The sequence below is a fragment of the Elephantulus edwardii genome, unplaced genomic scaffold (genome assembly GCF_000299155.1).
Source record: "Elephantulus edwardii isolate Elephantulus edwardi_28Jun2011 unplaced genomic scaffold, EleEdw1.0 scaffold00022, whole genome shotgun sequence".
Classification (NCBI taxonomy): domain Eukaryota; kingdom Metazoa; phylum Chordata; class Mammalia; order Macroscelidea; family Macroscelididae; genus Elephantulus; species Elephantulus edwardii.
Window position 1 is genome coordinate 10821676 of NW_006399772.1, and position 14568 is coordinate 10836243.

Here is a 14568-nt window from a genome sequence, read left to right on the forward strand (position 1 = left end):
TGGTATTCTCAATACTCTTCTCCAGCACCACAGCTCAAAGGCATCAATTCTCCTTCTATCCTCCTTGGTCATTGTCCAACTCTCTGATGCATAACATATATTTTTTTTCTCTCTCCCTCTTCTGAATGTTAGTATAGTTTACAAAGATTAAAAATGTCATTACTGTTCTGGCGGTGGTGGGGGATATATATATTTTTTTTTCCTCCCTCTTCTGAATGTTAGACCACTATAATTTTTTTGTTTATTGTGTTTCATTCATATACATTGTTTGGTGTTTTTTTGTGGTGTGTGTTGTTTTTTTTTCTCCTTCACTCCTTCCCTTCACCCACCAAACTCCTTGGCCTCTTGGTTTCCCCCACCCTCAACCCCTAGACCATTATTATTTTTTTTAAGGTTATTTGCTCTGCTTTGTTTGTACTTCAAAGTCTGACATGTAGAAGAACAGCAGGTTTGAGGTCAACAGAGTTACTGCGGTCCTTTCCTGTGTGCTTCCCCAAAGCTGCATTTCCTTCTAATTGGAAAGTAGCAGCTTGAATCCACCAGCTACTCTGTGGGAGAAGGATGGGCAATCTCCTCCCTTGGGATCTTCTGCCTTTGAAAACCTGCTGGAGGGTCAGCTCTGAGTCAGTTCCCACTTGATGGTACTCAACAACAACAAGAAGTGGTTTATCTTATGTTCAGGGCTAATTTAAAACAAAAATGTGACACTGGTGTCATGTTTATCTCACTGTTCTTTTTATTGGCATTTTGAACTTGTAGTAGTCTATTTCTGTCATTTTCAGAAAATATTTGCACTTTATTACTTTAAATATTACCAGTAGTCTTAATCTCATGATAGAGCCAGACAAGGTCTTCGAATAAGTATAGAACTTGAAAAGTAAGAGCTAGTGGAAAAGTCAACTTATAGGATAAGATGTCCAGGCAGGGCATTAGGCTGGGGTAAATAATTGGCCTTGTTAAGGCCCAGGACAATTGGATGGTAGGAGTATGAGTAGCACATTTAGGCTCTCCAAGCATTTACTTTTCTAGTATGGTAAGGTACTGTACTGCCAACCAAAGTCACATGGTTTGAATTCACCAGTTATTTCAAGGGAGAAAGATGGGCAATCTCCTTTCATGTGATTTACAGCCTCTGAAAACACACTAGCGGTGTCACCTATGCATTCCAACATGAAGACATAAAGCAACAATAATGAACATTCACTGAGCACTTCTCATGAGTGCAGGCATTGATTAATTGCTCATGCAGAGCTCTTGTAATCCTCCCAATATCCTTAAGAAGAAGAGTATATCATCTCTAATTAATAGCCGAAGAAAATGAGACTTGGCAAGGTGAAATAATTTCCCCAAAGTCATAAAGTTGCTTATGGAGTGATGGGGTTAGCATTTAGCCCCTTTAATTTCAAGTGTTTGTGCTTTATCTTTTAGTAAAAACTGGCAATGTTTGGAGAACTAGATAGGCACACAAGGGAGCTCTGGTGGTGTAGTGGTAGGAAGCTGCACTACAATCCCAGAGGCCGATAGTTCGAGTCCACCAGTTGCTCTGTGGGAGAAGGATGAGCAAGCTCCTCCCTTGTGATTTACTGCCTTTAAAAACCCACTGGAAGGTCAGCTATGGGTTGGTGTTTTGATTCCATGGCATACAACAACAGACAGGCAAGTCATGATATTAGGCTGCTGCCAAAACTAGACCTCTCTTGGACTGGAAAGTTATGACATAGCCAAGTTTCTTGAACTAAGATTGACTGAGGCTTAGAAATAAGATAGAGGTCTAGTTTTAAGAAGTGAGGCCCAAAATCACACTCAGACTAGCAGCTAATGTGATATCAAGTCATTCAAGTGCTGGGTCAAGATTCTCAACATCCTATCTGCCTAGAGCCAACATGTAGGCTAGGATAGGATGTGGGGAGAACAGGAGTCTGAAAGTGGGGAATCAGATAGCCTCATCTGTGGGGAAAGGAAGGACACAAGGGTAGAACTTGATACCTCAGCAATCATCTAATGTCTACCTCACCTGTCTAGACTTAATACACGAGCTTGGGCAAGTCACTTCACTTTCCCGGCTCTCAGTTCCCCTCACCCCATTTTTTAACAAAATGAGACAGATTGGTGTAACAATATCCAGGGTGCTTACTAGTTTTCAATTCCTATGATTTCTTTCTATTAGAATCTTTTTTATCACCTCTCCCTAATTACAGATATTTTTTTCAAAAAGTGTCATTTCCTATTAAAGGAACTTCAGACATAAGTGAGGTAGGTAGGGGAGATATTTTTGGCAGGGAACTTCTAGAATTATACCATATGGATAGTCATCAAAGAAAGATCATCCCCCAAATTTTTAATTTTTTTTTTACAACATTATAATGTTAAACTTCTAGGTTTAGTTCTTTTTTTTTTTTAGGTTTAGTTCTTAATACCTTTGATGGAGTAGCTCTGGTCTTGTCATTTGGTATATGCATGTAATAAACAATAGCTGTTTGACCCTACAATAATTGAGGTACTTTAGTCACTATAATTATAAAATACTGATAGTTAAATGTATATACATATAAGTGTTTAATTATATCATATGTATACCTCCCTCAGGAAGATTTTTAAATGTTATGGCTCTTAAGATTTAGATGTTTCCTTTTACTTAAACACTTTCAGCACCTTTATCTTTATTTCTTTAATTGACCTGACATCTTATTATACAGGAGAACTCATTTCATGGTGAGAATGTCTTTTACATTCAAAAACCTTTAAGGTGAAGTTACACTTGTGTAAGGAGAAATGTTTGTTGTTGTTTTGTGCCATCAAGTTAGAGCTGAGTCATAGTTAGCTCTCCAGCAGGTTTTCAGAGGCAGTTAACTCTACAGGAGGAATTGCCTATCCTTCTCCAGTGGAGCAGCTGGTAGATTTATTTCAAACAATGTGCCTTTAGGATTGCAGTACTGCTTCTTACAGCTAGACTAGAGTTTTAACTCTAGCTTTCAAACTAGAGTTTGAAAAGACATGACATGAGTTTGTATGATAATAAAGAATCAAGAAAACCAAGTTCATTCATGTATAGATGAGACAGCATTTGTTGTTGTTTTGAGTCGACTATAACTTATAGTGACCATATATATGCAAATAGCTCTGAACCCTGCTCTATCCTGAGCCGGTCTCACTGTCTCTGACACATCTACCATCATTACCCCAGTAATTATGTTACTATATCTCATCCAGGATCTTCCTCTCCTGCGCTGTCCCTTGACCCTTCCAAGCATAATATTCTTCTCCAAAGACTGGTCCCTCCTGGCCACATGCCCAAAGTATGTGAGATGGAGTCTCAAAATCTTTGCTTTCAAAGAGCATCTTGGTTTCACCCTCTCCAGAACAGACCTATTCATTTTCTTGGCAGTCCATGGGATGCTCAGTACTTTTCTCCAGCACCACAACTCAAAGACATCTCAAAGACATCAATTCCTTTTCTGTCATCCTTGGTAATTCTCCAAATCTCTGATGCACAGCAGGTTAATAGTTTAAAAAAATGCAGCTTTTACAGGCCCTCAGATATCAGACAAAGAAAAAGTGTGAAATACTATTAGCTTTTAAGTAAAATTTGTCAAAACAATGCTACTGTCACTGTGCATCTCAAGTGCTTTTTGTTCTTTTGAGTCAGATTAAATGTGACGGAGTTGATAATGATATTTGGTGAAGTAGAGAAAAGTGGTCAGATTGTCTCAGTATTTATTCTCCTTTTGTAAACACACTAGATTTTTGCCTCCTGTGCTGCTTCCTGTGAGCTTGTTTTCGGAGATGATAACGGCATCCTTTTCCATCGCTGTCGTCGCTTACGCTATTGCTGTGTCTGTAGGAAAAGTATATGCCATCAAGCATGATTACACCATTGATGGGAACCAGGTATGGCCAATGCTCCCCCCACCCCAAGATAGTGTTATAGGGAGTTCTGGTGGTCTACAGATAAGAAGCTGTGCTGCAATCCCTAAAGTTTGTGGTTCAAATCCACCAGCTCTCCTCCCACGTGATTCACTGCCTCTGAAAACCCCCTGGACGGTCAGCTATGGATTGTTTCTGACTCAACAGCACACAATAACAGCAAGCTAGTGTTACAGGAGTAAAAAGAAGAAAGCTTAAGTGGAGAAGATTCTGGTGTCTGTTGGAGAAAGCATTGATTTCTTCCACCATTCCTTCCTGAGATAAATTTCCCTTCTATGTTTGCTAATCTGAACTAATTTTGGGATGTAGATACTCTTTCACTTTGTTACAACTTTTTAAAGGAATAAGCTGAAGTAATCATCAGGGCATGCAAAAATAACATATTATGTAAAAGTAAGACTTCTTTATGCAACCCAGTATCTTTAGGTTAAAAAAAAATTAATACTAGTTTATTTACAAAATTTGAATACATTGTTTTCAAGAAGAGATTCTTCCAATTTCCCTCACCGTTCCCCCCACCCATCAAATTGTACAACTCCATGGTTAATCCCCCTCCCCCTGCACAGTTTTGTTAAATGACAGCTAGATAATATTTACAAAATAGTGTTATACCATTAATAACTGGTGTAACTACTTTATTTCTTTATTTTTATTTTTTATTTTATTATTTTTGTATGTGTGTACTGTCGAATTGGATCCAACTGGTACAGGACGAGATTGCCCCTCCTTCTCCAGCAGAGCATGTTGGATTTGAACCATGTGCTTTTAAGATTTCAGCCCAGCTTCTTGCCAGTAGGCCACCAGAGCTCCCCTGGTATAACCACTTCAAACTGAGGCAATTTCAGTGTGTAATTAATATCAACAAAACAGTTTTTTTAAGCATATGAGGTGAGCTGATTTTATATTGCTTACAAATCTGTAAGTATGTTATGTTTATGAAAGCACAGAGTAGCAATTATAGCAATTAAGTGATTACTAATATAGCTGCAAAATAGCTTTCCTCATCATAATGCGCTTTATTGCAAATGTTCAGTCATAGAAAATATGTGAGGAAGAGAAAAAATTATTTATGTGAGGGCTAAGAGGTAATGAAATTTAGTAAAAGATCAGTTACTATCTCTTGTGAAACTTAAAAAAATGATTGTGATCTACAACCAGGAGAGGATAAGATAGATGAATGGGACCTTCTAAGAATCAAATCCCTATGCACATCCAAAAACTTCTCTAACAGGGTAAAAAGAGAAGCCACAGACTGGGGAAAAATGTTTGGTAATGACATGTCAGATAAGGGATTTATATCTAGAATTTATAAAATACTCATGTACCACAAGATAAAGTTAAATAACCCAATTCAAAAGTGGGCACAGGATATGAACAGATACTTCACCAAAGAAGACATTCAAATGACCAACAAACAAATGAAGAAATATTCAAAATCTTTAGCTCTAAGACAGATGAAAATCAAAACAACTATGAGATGTCATCGTACCCCAGTAAGAATAGCAAAATTTAACAGAACAGCAAACATCAAATGCTGGCAAGGTTATGCAAAAACTGAACTCGTATTCACTGCTGGTGGGAGTTTAAAATGATGCAACCACTATGAAAGGCTATATGGCGCGTTCTCAAAAAGTTGCAAATAGAAATACCATTTGACCCAGCAATTCCACTACTGGAAATATACCCGAAAGAAATCATAACTGCCACCCAAGCAGATATATACACACCCATGTTTATTGCGGCTTTGTTCACAAAAGCAAAGAGCTGGAAACAACCCAAGTGCCCATCAACAAACGAATGGATAAAGAAGCTGTATATTGTTTATTCATATAGTGGAATACTATGCAGCATTGAAAAACAAGGAAGTTATGAAATATACAAAATGGGTGACCCTAGAGGACATTATGCTGGTAAAATATCTCAGTCACAAAAGGACAAATATTGCATAGGGCTACTATTGTAAAACAGGACTGACATAGGGGTCGAGGGGAGACTGAGAAAGATGAGATAAATAATGTATACTGCATTGAAACAGATGAAGGAGAGAACTGTTTAAAAGGGATATGTGATTATTACTGTCATGACAAGAGTCCAAAATGAAGGCAGCACAGTGGAGTGGACTTGGGGGGAGGGATTGTATAACAGGGAAAGAGTTTTTCTTTTACTTTTCAGAGAAAAGAGTGAATTGGGAGGGAGGGATGGGCAGGGAGAAAAGTGCAACATTGAATGAATGAAAATCCAAAGTCTGTAAACTTTCATTAAAATGAGTTAAAAAAAATAAAAAGGAAAAAAATAACTGAAAAATAAAGCCTCTCTTGTAGTCCAAATTCTTGAGGTCTTAAAAGATACTTTAGTGCTTTTTACAGTAAAATGAAATTGGGGTTACCAGGAAGGCGGTCTGGGAGTTTGCATTGCTGAAACACTCTGTGTTGTTGCGTGAAGTCGAGTCGGACCTGAACCATAACTGACCCTCCAGCAGGTTTTTCAGAGGTAGTAGATCGCACTGTCCCACAGAGCAGCTGCTGGATTCGAACCACATGCCTTTGGGATGGCAGCACAATTTCTTAACCACTAGGCCACCAGAACTCCCTACATACTCCATGAGGGCCATGCCAAGGTTACACATGAAACATCACTCTCTTCTAGGAGTTCATTGCCTTTGGGATCAGCAACATCTTCTCAGGATTCTTCTCGTGTTTTGTGGCTACCACTGCCTTGTCACGTACTGCTGTCCAGGAGAGCACTGGGGGAAAGACGCAGGTAAGGAGCAACCTCTTGATAAAACGGCAGCTTTCATTTACAGTTGCAAAGAGCAAGTCGAGAAGGTGTCTCTGAACAGCAGGCCCAGAACAGAGGGACTTGCCTTGTGCTCTTTGATCTACTCCCATCCAGGTCTCTCTGGCTCCTATACTTGTCTCTGAAAGCCTCTCAGAAAAACAATGAATGGTTTTAGTTTTCTAAAAAAGCAGTTCTCCAAAGTCTTTGTATGGGGGCTCCTCTGGCAGATTGCTACCTGTTTTCCCAGGAACAATAACAAATTACATGTCATCGGGTCAATAACAAATTACATGGAATCCGGTCAACGGTGATTGTTACCTATTTGTTATCTGGGGATTAAAAGGGCCTAGTCAGAACACTTTGTGGCTTAGTAAGTGATTGTATTTATCAGGAAAATGAAAAGCATGTATTCACATTTCCTTTACAAGGATCAGGAACTTCCTTCAAAGGCCTTTGCTCCCATTAAGCAACAATTTGGAAGCCAAAAATATTTTTGTTGTAGCATTTTGGCATTTCTTCCTAAGGTTTTTGTTCCTCAAGTTTGAATGTAGAATTAACCTTGGCCATGGGCAATCCCCTCCCAAGTGATTTATAACCTTGGAAAACCCAGACAAACGATCAGCTATAAATCAGTTTCAACTTGACTGTGATGAATTTGACTTTGAGTTTTCAAATCTAGTTTTAAAGGTGCTTCACAAGATGACCAAAATAGTTCCAACATGACTTTGATGAGCATAAATTTGAAAATTTAGGCCTTGTTTTAAGGTGCTGGTTTTACAAAGGAACCAGAAATCCTGCATCCTGTTAATCTCTTCTTAGCCCTTCCCTCAAAAAAAAAAAGTTCTGACTCCATTCTCAAAGGTCACACAAGTAGACAGGAAGTCAGAGGTACTAACCTTATACATGGAGTCAAAGAGCAGGCTATGAAATTGTACTATTTGTGCCTGGAGGGCTTACTCTTCCCAAGGCAGACAGAAATATTATTTAAGAGTTGGAAATGCAAAGGAGAACCAAGTAAAACTTAATGGCTAGAAAAGTATTATGCTTAGTCTTGAAATAGGGTCTTATTGAGGTAGAGACACAACTGGAAGAGGAAGTCACTGAGAAAAATGGCTTTGGCAGTGGCTGACCCCAGGGAACGCAAATCATCCCCACGGTGCAGGGGGTCTTCTCTTCCCATGTATGGTGGATCTTTAGCGTTGGGGGGCAAAAATGGGCCTCATCCAATTCCTAGTTCCTTTTAAACAGAATTTTTTTAATTGAGATTTTAACAAAAGTTAACAGAGAACCTGGATTTCCATTCATTCATTGTAGCACATTTTCCTCCCTACTCCCAACCCCAGTCTACTTTGCTATGCACCTCTTATTCTGGACTGTTGTCATGCAAATAATACCTAATCATTTATTTCTATTAGACAGTTATTTTCCTCATCTATTTAAATGCAATGTTTATTATTTATGCCCTCTTTTCTTAATTTCCCCCCAACTCCCATGTCAGTCCTGTTTTATAACAGTGGCACTATGCAATATTTGTCCTTTTGTGACTGAGATATTTCACTCAGCATGCTGTCCTCCAGAGTCACGCATTTTTGTGTATTTTATGAGTTCCTTGGTTTTCAGTGCTGCGTAGTATTCAATTATGTGAATATACCACAGCTTCTCTATCCATTTGTTTGTTGATGGGCACTTGGGTTGTTTCCATCTCTTTTTCAAAATATTTCTCTTTATTATTACATTTTCATTTTTTTCTTTTTACTTTACTTTTCACCACCTACCCCATTTCTAGATCAGGTAAAATAATGCAGGCCAGTAATGTCCCAAGGGGCATAACTAGGGATCTATGATCAGGGAGACATGGTCAGGGCTCATGGCTAAGATTGTACCCCAGCTGTCAGCAGAGGCAATATATGCTGCTTTCTTTTTAGATGAAGCTCCCCAGAACACATTACCTTTAGGTGGGTACAGGTAAATTCCAAACTGCTGATATCCAATCTCCTGCTGTTACTGTCAGACTCTAATGAGGCACAGGTTGGCCTCTCCAATAAGAATGCCCATGTAAAATGACCTCCTTGGCAGGTGACTTGGGGGTATAATAGTGTGCTTGTAAACTAATATCCCCTGCCACACACAGGCATGTATTATATTTAGGAATGAAGGATGCCAACATTTCAGCATTGAAGAATGAATCTCACTCAGAAATGGCTTGATATTTAATTACTGAAATAGAAACTAAGTTCTGAGGTTAAAAGTCTAAGTGTCTGGACTGAAATCCAGGAACTCATGACCGAATAAATTGGCAAGTCTCCCCTCATTGTTCTCATGCCTTCTGTTGTGTTAGAACCCCGATTTCTGCATTTACAAAATGGGAAAATAATTGCGTCACTTCATTGAGATGTTGTGAGGTTTCAATAAAGTCCTGGCATGTATTTGTAAATGCTTATTGTTCTAGTCATCATCAACTCAGAAGGTGGGAACACAGTCTTAGTATCTGTGAAATGTATTTTGCACCTGGCATGTAAGAAGGAATGACTTTTCAGCATTTACTGCTGAGTGAATGAACAGAAGAATGAATGTTGGTGGGCATCAACTTTTCAACACAAATACAGGTTGCAAAAGAGCTATTCATTGCAGTCTGTTCTTTCCATCCTACCCCTTTTCTGACTCCTACTGACTCATGGAAAAGATAGTTCTAATTGCAAGCTACTCTTTAGCTGATTACACTTACAGAAGAATTTCATAGTCATCAAACCTACTCATGGATATAAAATCTATAGTGCTTCCCTAAAGCCCACCTAATAAAGTACGAAAAGGTGATTAATCCCTTACCAATTTTAATAAAATGACCAAAACTAGCCTTTGGTCCTCATAATTAGGGCTTATTATTATATATATTATATATGCTTTTTTGTTGTTAGATGCCACAGAGTCGAGTATGACCCATGGTTACCCTTTGAACGATAGACCTGAACCCTGACTTATCTGTGCTTTTCTCATAATCTCTGACACACTTTAGCCCCTTCCAATTGCCACTATGTCAATTCACCTGGTCTGTGGTCTTTTTTTGTGCCATTTCTCCACCTTCCCAAGCATGATGTCCCCCTCCAACGAATAGCCTCTCCTAGCAACATGCGCAAAGTATGTGAGATGAAACTCTAAGGAGCACTCTGGCTGCACCTTCCCCAAGCCATCCCTGTTTGTTTTGGTGGTCAATGTGAGATTCAGTACTTTTCTTCACGATTTTAGCTCAAAGTCATCAATTCTTCTTCTGTCATCTGTCTATGATACTTTGAGTAGGTGTAAGTAGTAGTAGCAGTAGTAGTAACAACAACATAATAGTAATACTCTCTCGCATGAGTTAAGCAGTTGATTGTGATCTCTATCCCCAAATTTCCATATTTCTTGTCATTGAGGCTCAATGGGCATGTGAAAGACTATAAATATTGGGTAAGAAACTACATGGAAAAGTCTGACAGGTACAGATATTTAACATGCTTAGGTCCTAACCAGATGTTTCAAGGATAGAGTTTTGGTGAACTCTGGTGGTCTAGTGGCAAGAAACTGCACTGCAATCCTAGAGGTGTGTGGTTCGAATCCACCAGTTGCTCTGCCGAAGAAGGAGGGACAATCTCTTCCTGTACTAGTCAGATCCGATTTGATGGTACACACACACAAAATAATAAACTATTAAAAAAAAAAATCAAGGATGGATTCTTCCCATGGGCACCTTGGAAGAAAGGCCTCTTCTGAAAAAGCTGCCATGGAAAACCGTATGGCATCTAGTTTTATTTTTGACACACATGGGATTGTCCTGAATGGGAGTCACCAGGAGTTTGTACCACCGTGAATTTGAGTCATCTGGATAGCAGCTGGTGATTTAAATGCATGGGAGGAAGGAGAGGAGAGGAGAGAGGCCAGGAGGGAAGAAACGAGGGGAGGAGGTTATCAGCACCCTTGCTTGGAGTTGGTAGTTGTTACTTACTGTTAAGTCAGAACTGACTCATAGCTGACCTTCACCAAGGTACCGGGAACCTGAAGACAGAGCTAAGAATCCAAGAACATTACATCACAGGCCTGGATACACAAAACAAACTGTTTAGTTATATGTAATATAGCCTTAGGCTTGGCCAACTGTCATCTGAACATAAATGATCTGTTTTCCACGAATTAGTGTGACTGTGAAATTTCCTTACGTGTTCTCATTTTCTATTTCTGTTTCCTTCTGTCTCTCTCCTTCACTCTAGCCTCTAGCATGACTTAGTGATTGGGCTCCATGTAATTTTTATTGCCTCTTCTCTGATTGCTCTGCCTCTGGTTTCCTGTCTCCTCCTTTATTTCAGAGCTTCTGTTCTTCACTTCCGCTCCAGCTGTCCCAGCAGACAATTCACTGATGAGCTAATCAAAGCAGAGAGTAGCCCCACTCCCTCAGCCTCTCTCTATCTTAGGAGAGCTTTTTGGCAGTGAAGGTAAAGATTTTTGAAGCTTCTGTGTGTTTTGCAGTCACTGTTAAAATCCACCAACCACTGTTAAAAGTCACTGAGGGGCAGATGCCTGGGCCTGCTGAGAGACAGCCTCTGTCATAATCACCCGTGAAGCAGATGTGACATTTTTAACTTGTAATATGGCTGGTGGATTTGTTTTCTCTAAGACTGGTGGGAGCCATGTGCTACCAGTACAAAGTGTTATCAAAATCATTTCTATTGCTCTTGCTTCAATGATGCAAAAGAATTCAAGATTAAATCATTCGAGCTATAAGAATTTATTTCCATATGACATATTGTTGGGATAAAGGGAGCTGTGGTGGCATAGAGAGAGTGGTTCTGCTAACTCAAAGGCCAGTCCTACCTAGTGGTTCGAATCCACCAGTGGCCCCATGGGAGAAAGATGGGAAATCTCTTCCTATGCAATTTACAGACTCCAGAAATTCTTTAGAGGGTCAGCTATGAATTGGTTCCAATGGCAATAAGTGGAGTTTGAAATGTATTGTGGAGGAAAGGGAGGTGGTCAATGATTCCTGCTATGACAGATAACTAGAGGTTTGGTCTCCTGAAGTGATGTCAAGACTGTATTCAGAATCCCTTGTTGTTGTTAGATGCTGTCAAGTTGAGTATGACTCATGGTGACCTTATGAACAATAGATCTGAACCCTCTCCAATCCTGTCGTCCTCACAATCCTTGACATACATGAGTCCATTACTGCAGTTACTGTGACAATCCATCTAGTTGAGGGTCTTCCTCACTTTCATCTTTCCTCCACTTTTCCAAGAATATATGAGACAAAGCGTTATAACTTTTGCCTCCAAGGAGCACTCTGGCTACACTTTCTTCGAGATATACCTGTTTATTCTTTTGGCAGTCTTTGGGATATTAAGTACTCTTCAACACCACAGCTCGAAGGCATCAGTTCTTCTTCTGTCATCCTTAAACATTGCCCAAATCTCAGATATATAGCAAGCGACTGAAGACCATGGACAGAACCAGGTGCACCTTAGTCCTCAAACTGACATCATTGCTCATCAGTACTTTGGAGAGGTCCTTGACTGCAGACTTTCCCATTACAATAAATCTCCTGATCTCCTGACTGCTGGTACCATGGGTGTTGGTTATGAATCTGAGTAAGATGAAATTATTGACAACTTCAATCTTTTCTCCATCAATCATGATGTTGCTCATTTGGTCCAGTGGTAAAGATTTTTGTTTTCTTGATGTTGAGCTGTCATCCATATTGAAGACTGTATTCTTTGATCTTCTTGCAGCAAGCATTTCAAGTCCTCTTTACTATTATTAGTAAACAAGGATGTGTCCTCTTCATAATGCAGGTTGTTGATGTGTCTTCCTTTGATCCTGACACCACATTCTTCTTTATAGAGTCCGGCTTCTTGAATTGCTCAGAGTACAGATTGAATAGATTTGGAGAAAGGATACAATGCTGATGCACACCTTTCCTGATTTAAACCATGTACAGACCCCTTGCTCTGTTTGCACAACTACCTGGTCTAGTTATAGATTTTATATTAGCATAATTATGTGTTCTGAGGTTGCCATTCTTCTCAATGTTAGCCATAATTTGTTATGATCCATACAGTCAAATGCCTTTGCATAGTCAATAAAAACCAGACATTCTTCTAGTATTCTCAGCTTTCGGCCAGGAACATCTGACATCAGCTATTACATCTCTGGTACCACCGCCTCTTCTAAACCTAGCTTTCACTTCTGGAAGTTCTCTGTCAGTGAACTGTTCTAGCCATTTTTTGGATGATCCTCAGCAATATTTTGCTTGTGTGTAATATTAATGATATTGTTTGATAATTTCCACATTCTGTTGGATCACCTTTCTTGGGAATGGAAACAAATATGGATTTCTTGCAAACAGTTGGCTGAATAACTGTCCTCCAAATTTCTTGGCATAAACAGATGAGCCTGTGCAGGACTGTATCTGTTAGTTGAAACATGCCATTTGGTATTGCATCAGTTGCGGGGTCTTATTTTTTGCCAGTACCTTCACAGCTGCTTGAACTTCTTCCTCAACTGTCATTGGCTCTTGCTCATATTGCACTTCCTAACATTTTTCCGTGACAACCAATTGTTTTTGATGCAGTGACTCTCTGTATGTTCTTTCCATCTTCTTTGGATGCTTCCTGGATCATTCAAGATTTTGCCCATAGCATCTCTCAGTGCTCTAACTAGAGGCTTGAATTTGTTTTTCAGTTCTTTCAGCTTGAGAAGTTCTGAGCGAGTTCTTCCCTTTTGATTCTCCAGCTCTAGTTCTTTGTACAAATCCCTGGGTGGTACAGATGGTGAAGTGCGTGGTTGTTAACCAAAACGTTGGAGGTTTAAGTCTGGCTAGAGAAGTCTCAGTAAAAAAGACATGACAATTTACATTTAAAACCCTATGGAGAAAAAAAAAACCAAACAAAAAACCAACCAAACAAACAAACAGAACCCCCCAAAAACCCTATGGAGCACATGTCTGCTCTGACAGTCTGCGCCCTGTGTGGATCAGCATTGACTTCATGGCAACTGATCACTGTTAATATGTCCAAACAAGACACAGGGCAAACTGGCTTTCCTCAATGTGTACATTCTCCCAAACGTCTCTGCTGTACAATTGCCCTGTAGGGTTTCCAGTTTCCAAGGCTATAAATCTTCACGAGCCCAGACTACCCCATCTTTCTATTAAGGAACCGCTTCTGGATTCTAACTGCTGACCTTCTTGATAGCAGCCAATTTTTTAACCACTGAGCCACAGGATCCCTCTCTGCCAAAGCATTAATAATACACATTTTCTAATTTTGCTCACATTGGTATCATTTCAGCAGATGGTTTTCATTTCTTTCTATAGTAGTGAGCACAAGGGGGACGTGGGAAGTCACTCAGGGTGTCCGTCAATGGTCGTCTCATGTACACAGTGAGCAGAAGACACGAGGGCCGAGGCCGGGCTGTGTTCACCGGACATGTGTGTCTTTCAGGTTGCTGGCATCCTCTCTGCTGTGATTGTCCTGATTGCCATTGTTGCCCTGGGAAAGCTGCTGGAACCCTTGCAGAAGGTATGTGACCCCACCTCTCTACACACTGATTGAGTCATTTCCCTTCACTATTCCCACAACCAGAGACCTAACAGGGGAGGTAAGAATTGTCACCTGGGAAACCATCCCCCTGAGTAACAGAGCCTCCCCTGTCTCTCTCGGCAGTCGGTCTTGGCAGGTGTTGTGATTGCCAACCTGAAAGGAATGTTTATGCAAGTGTGTGATGTTCCCCGTCTGTGGAGACAGAATAAGATCGATGCGGTAAGAAACTGCCCGCCCTTTTCCTCTGAAATCATGCTTTCCTTGCACATACTTCCTGCCATATCTGTGTCTTCTTTTCTCC

At 39.9% G+C, this 14568-nt stretch overlaps 1 protein-coding gene across 1 annotated transcript in view; it reads left to right on the top strand.

Annotated features, from left to right (window-relative positions):
- The window catches only part of SLC26A4 (solute carrier family 26 (anion exchanger), member 4), an 89811-nt gene that overhangs the window by 42164 nt on the left and 33079 nt on the right, over positions 1 to 14568 (top strand). Inside the window, exons 8-11 of the mRNA XM_006882690.1 lie at positions 3741 to 3888; positions 6571 to 6684; positions 14169 to 14246; positions 14391 to 14486. Coding sequence (XP_006882752.1) covers positions 3741 to 3888; positions 6571 to 6684; positions 14169 to 14246; positions 14391 to 14486 — 436 coding nt within the window. The remainder of the gene's footprint in view (positions 1 to 3740; positions 3889 to 6570; positions 6685 to 14168; positions 14247 to 14390; positions 14487 to 14568) is intronic.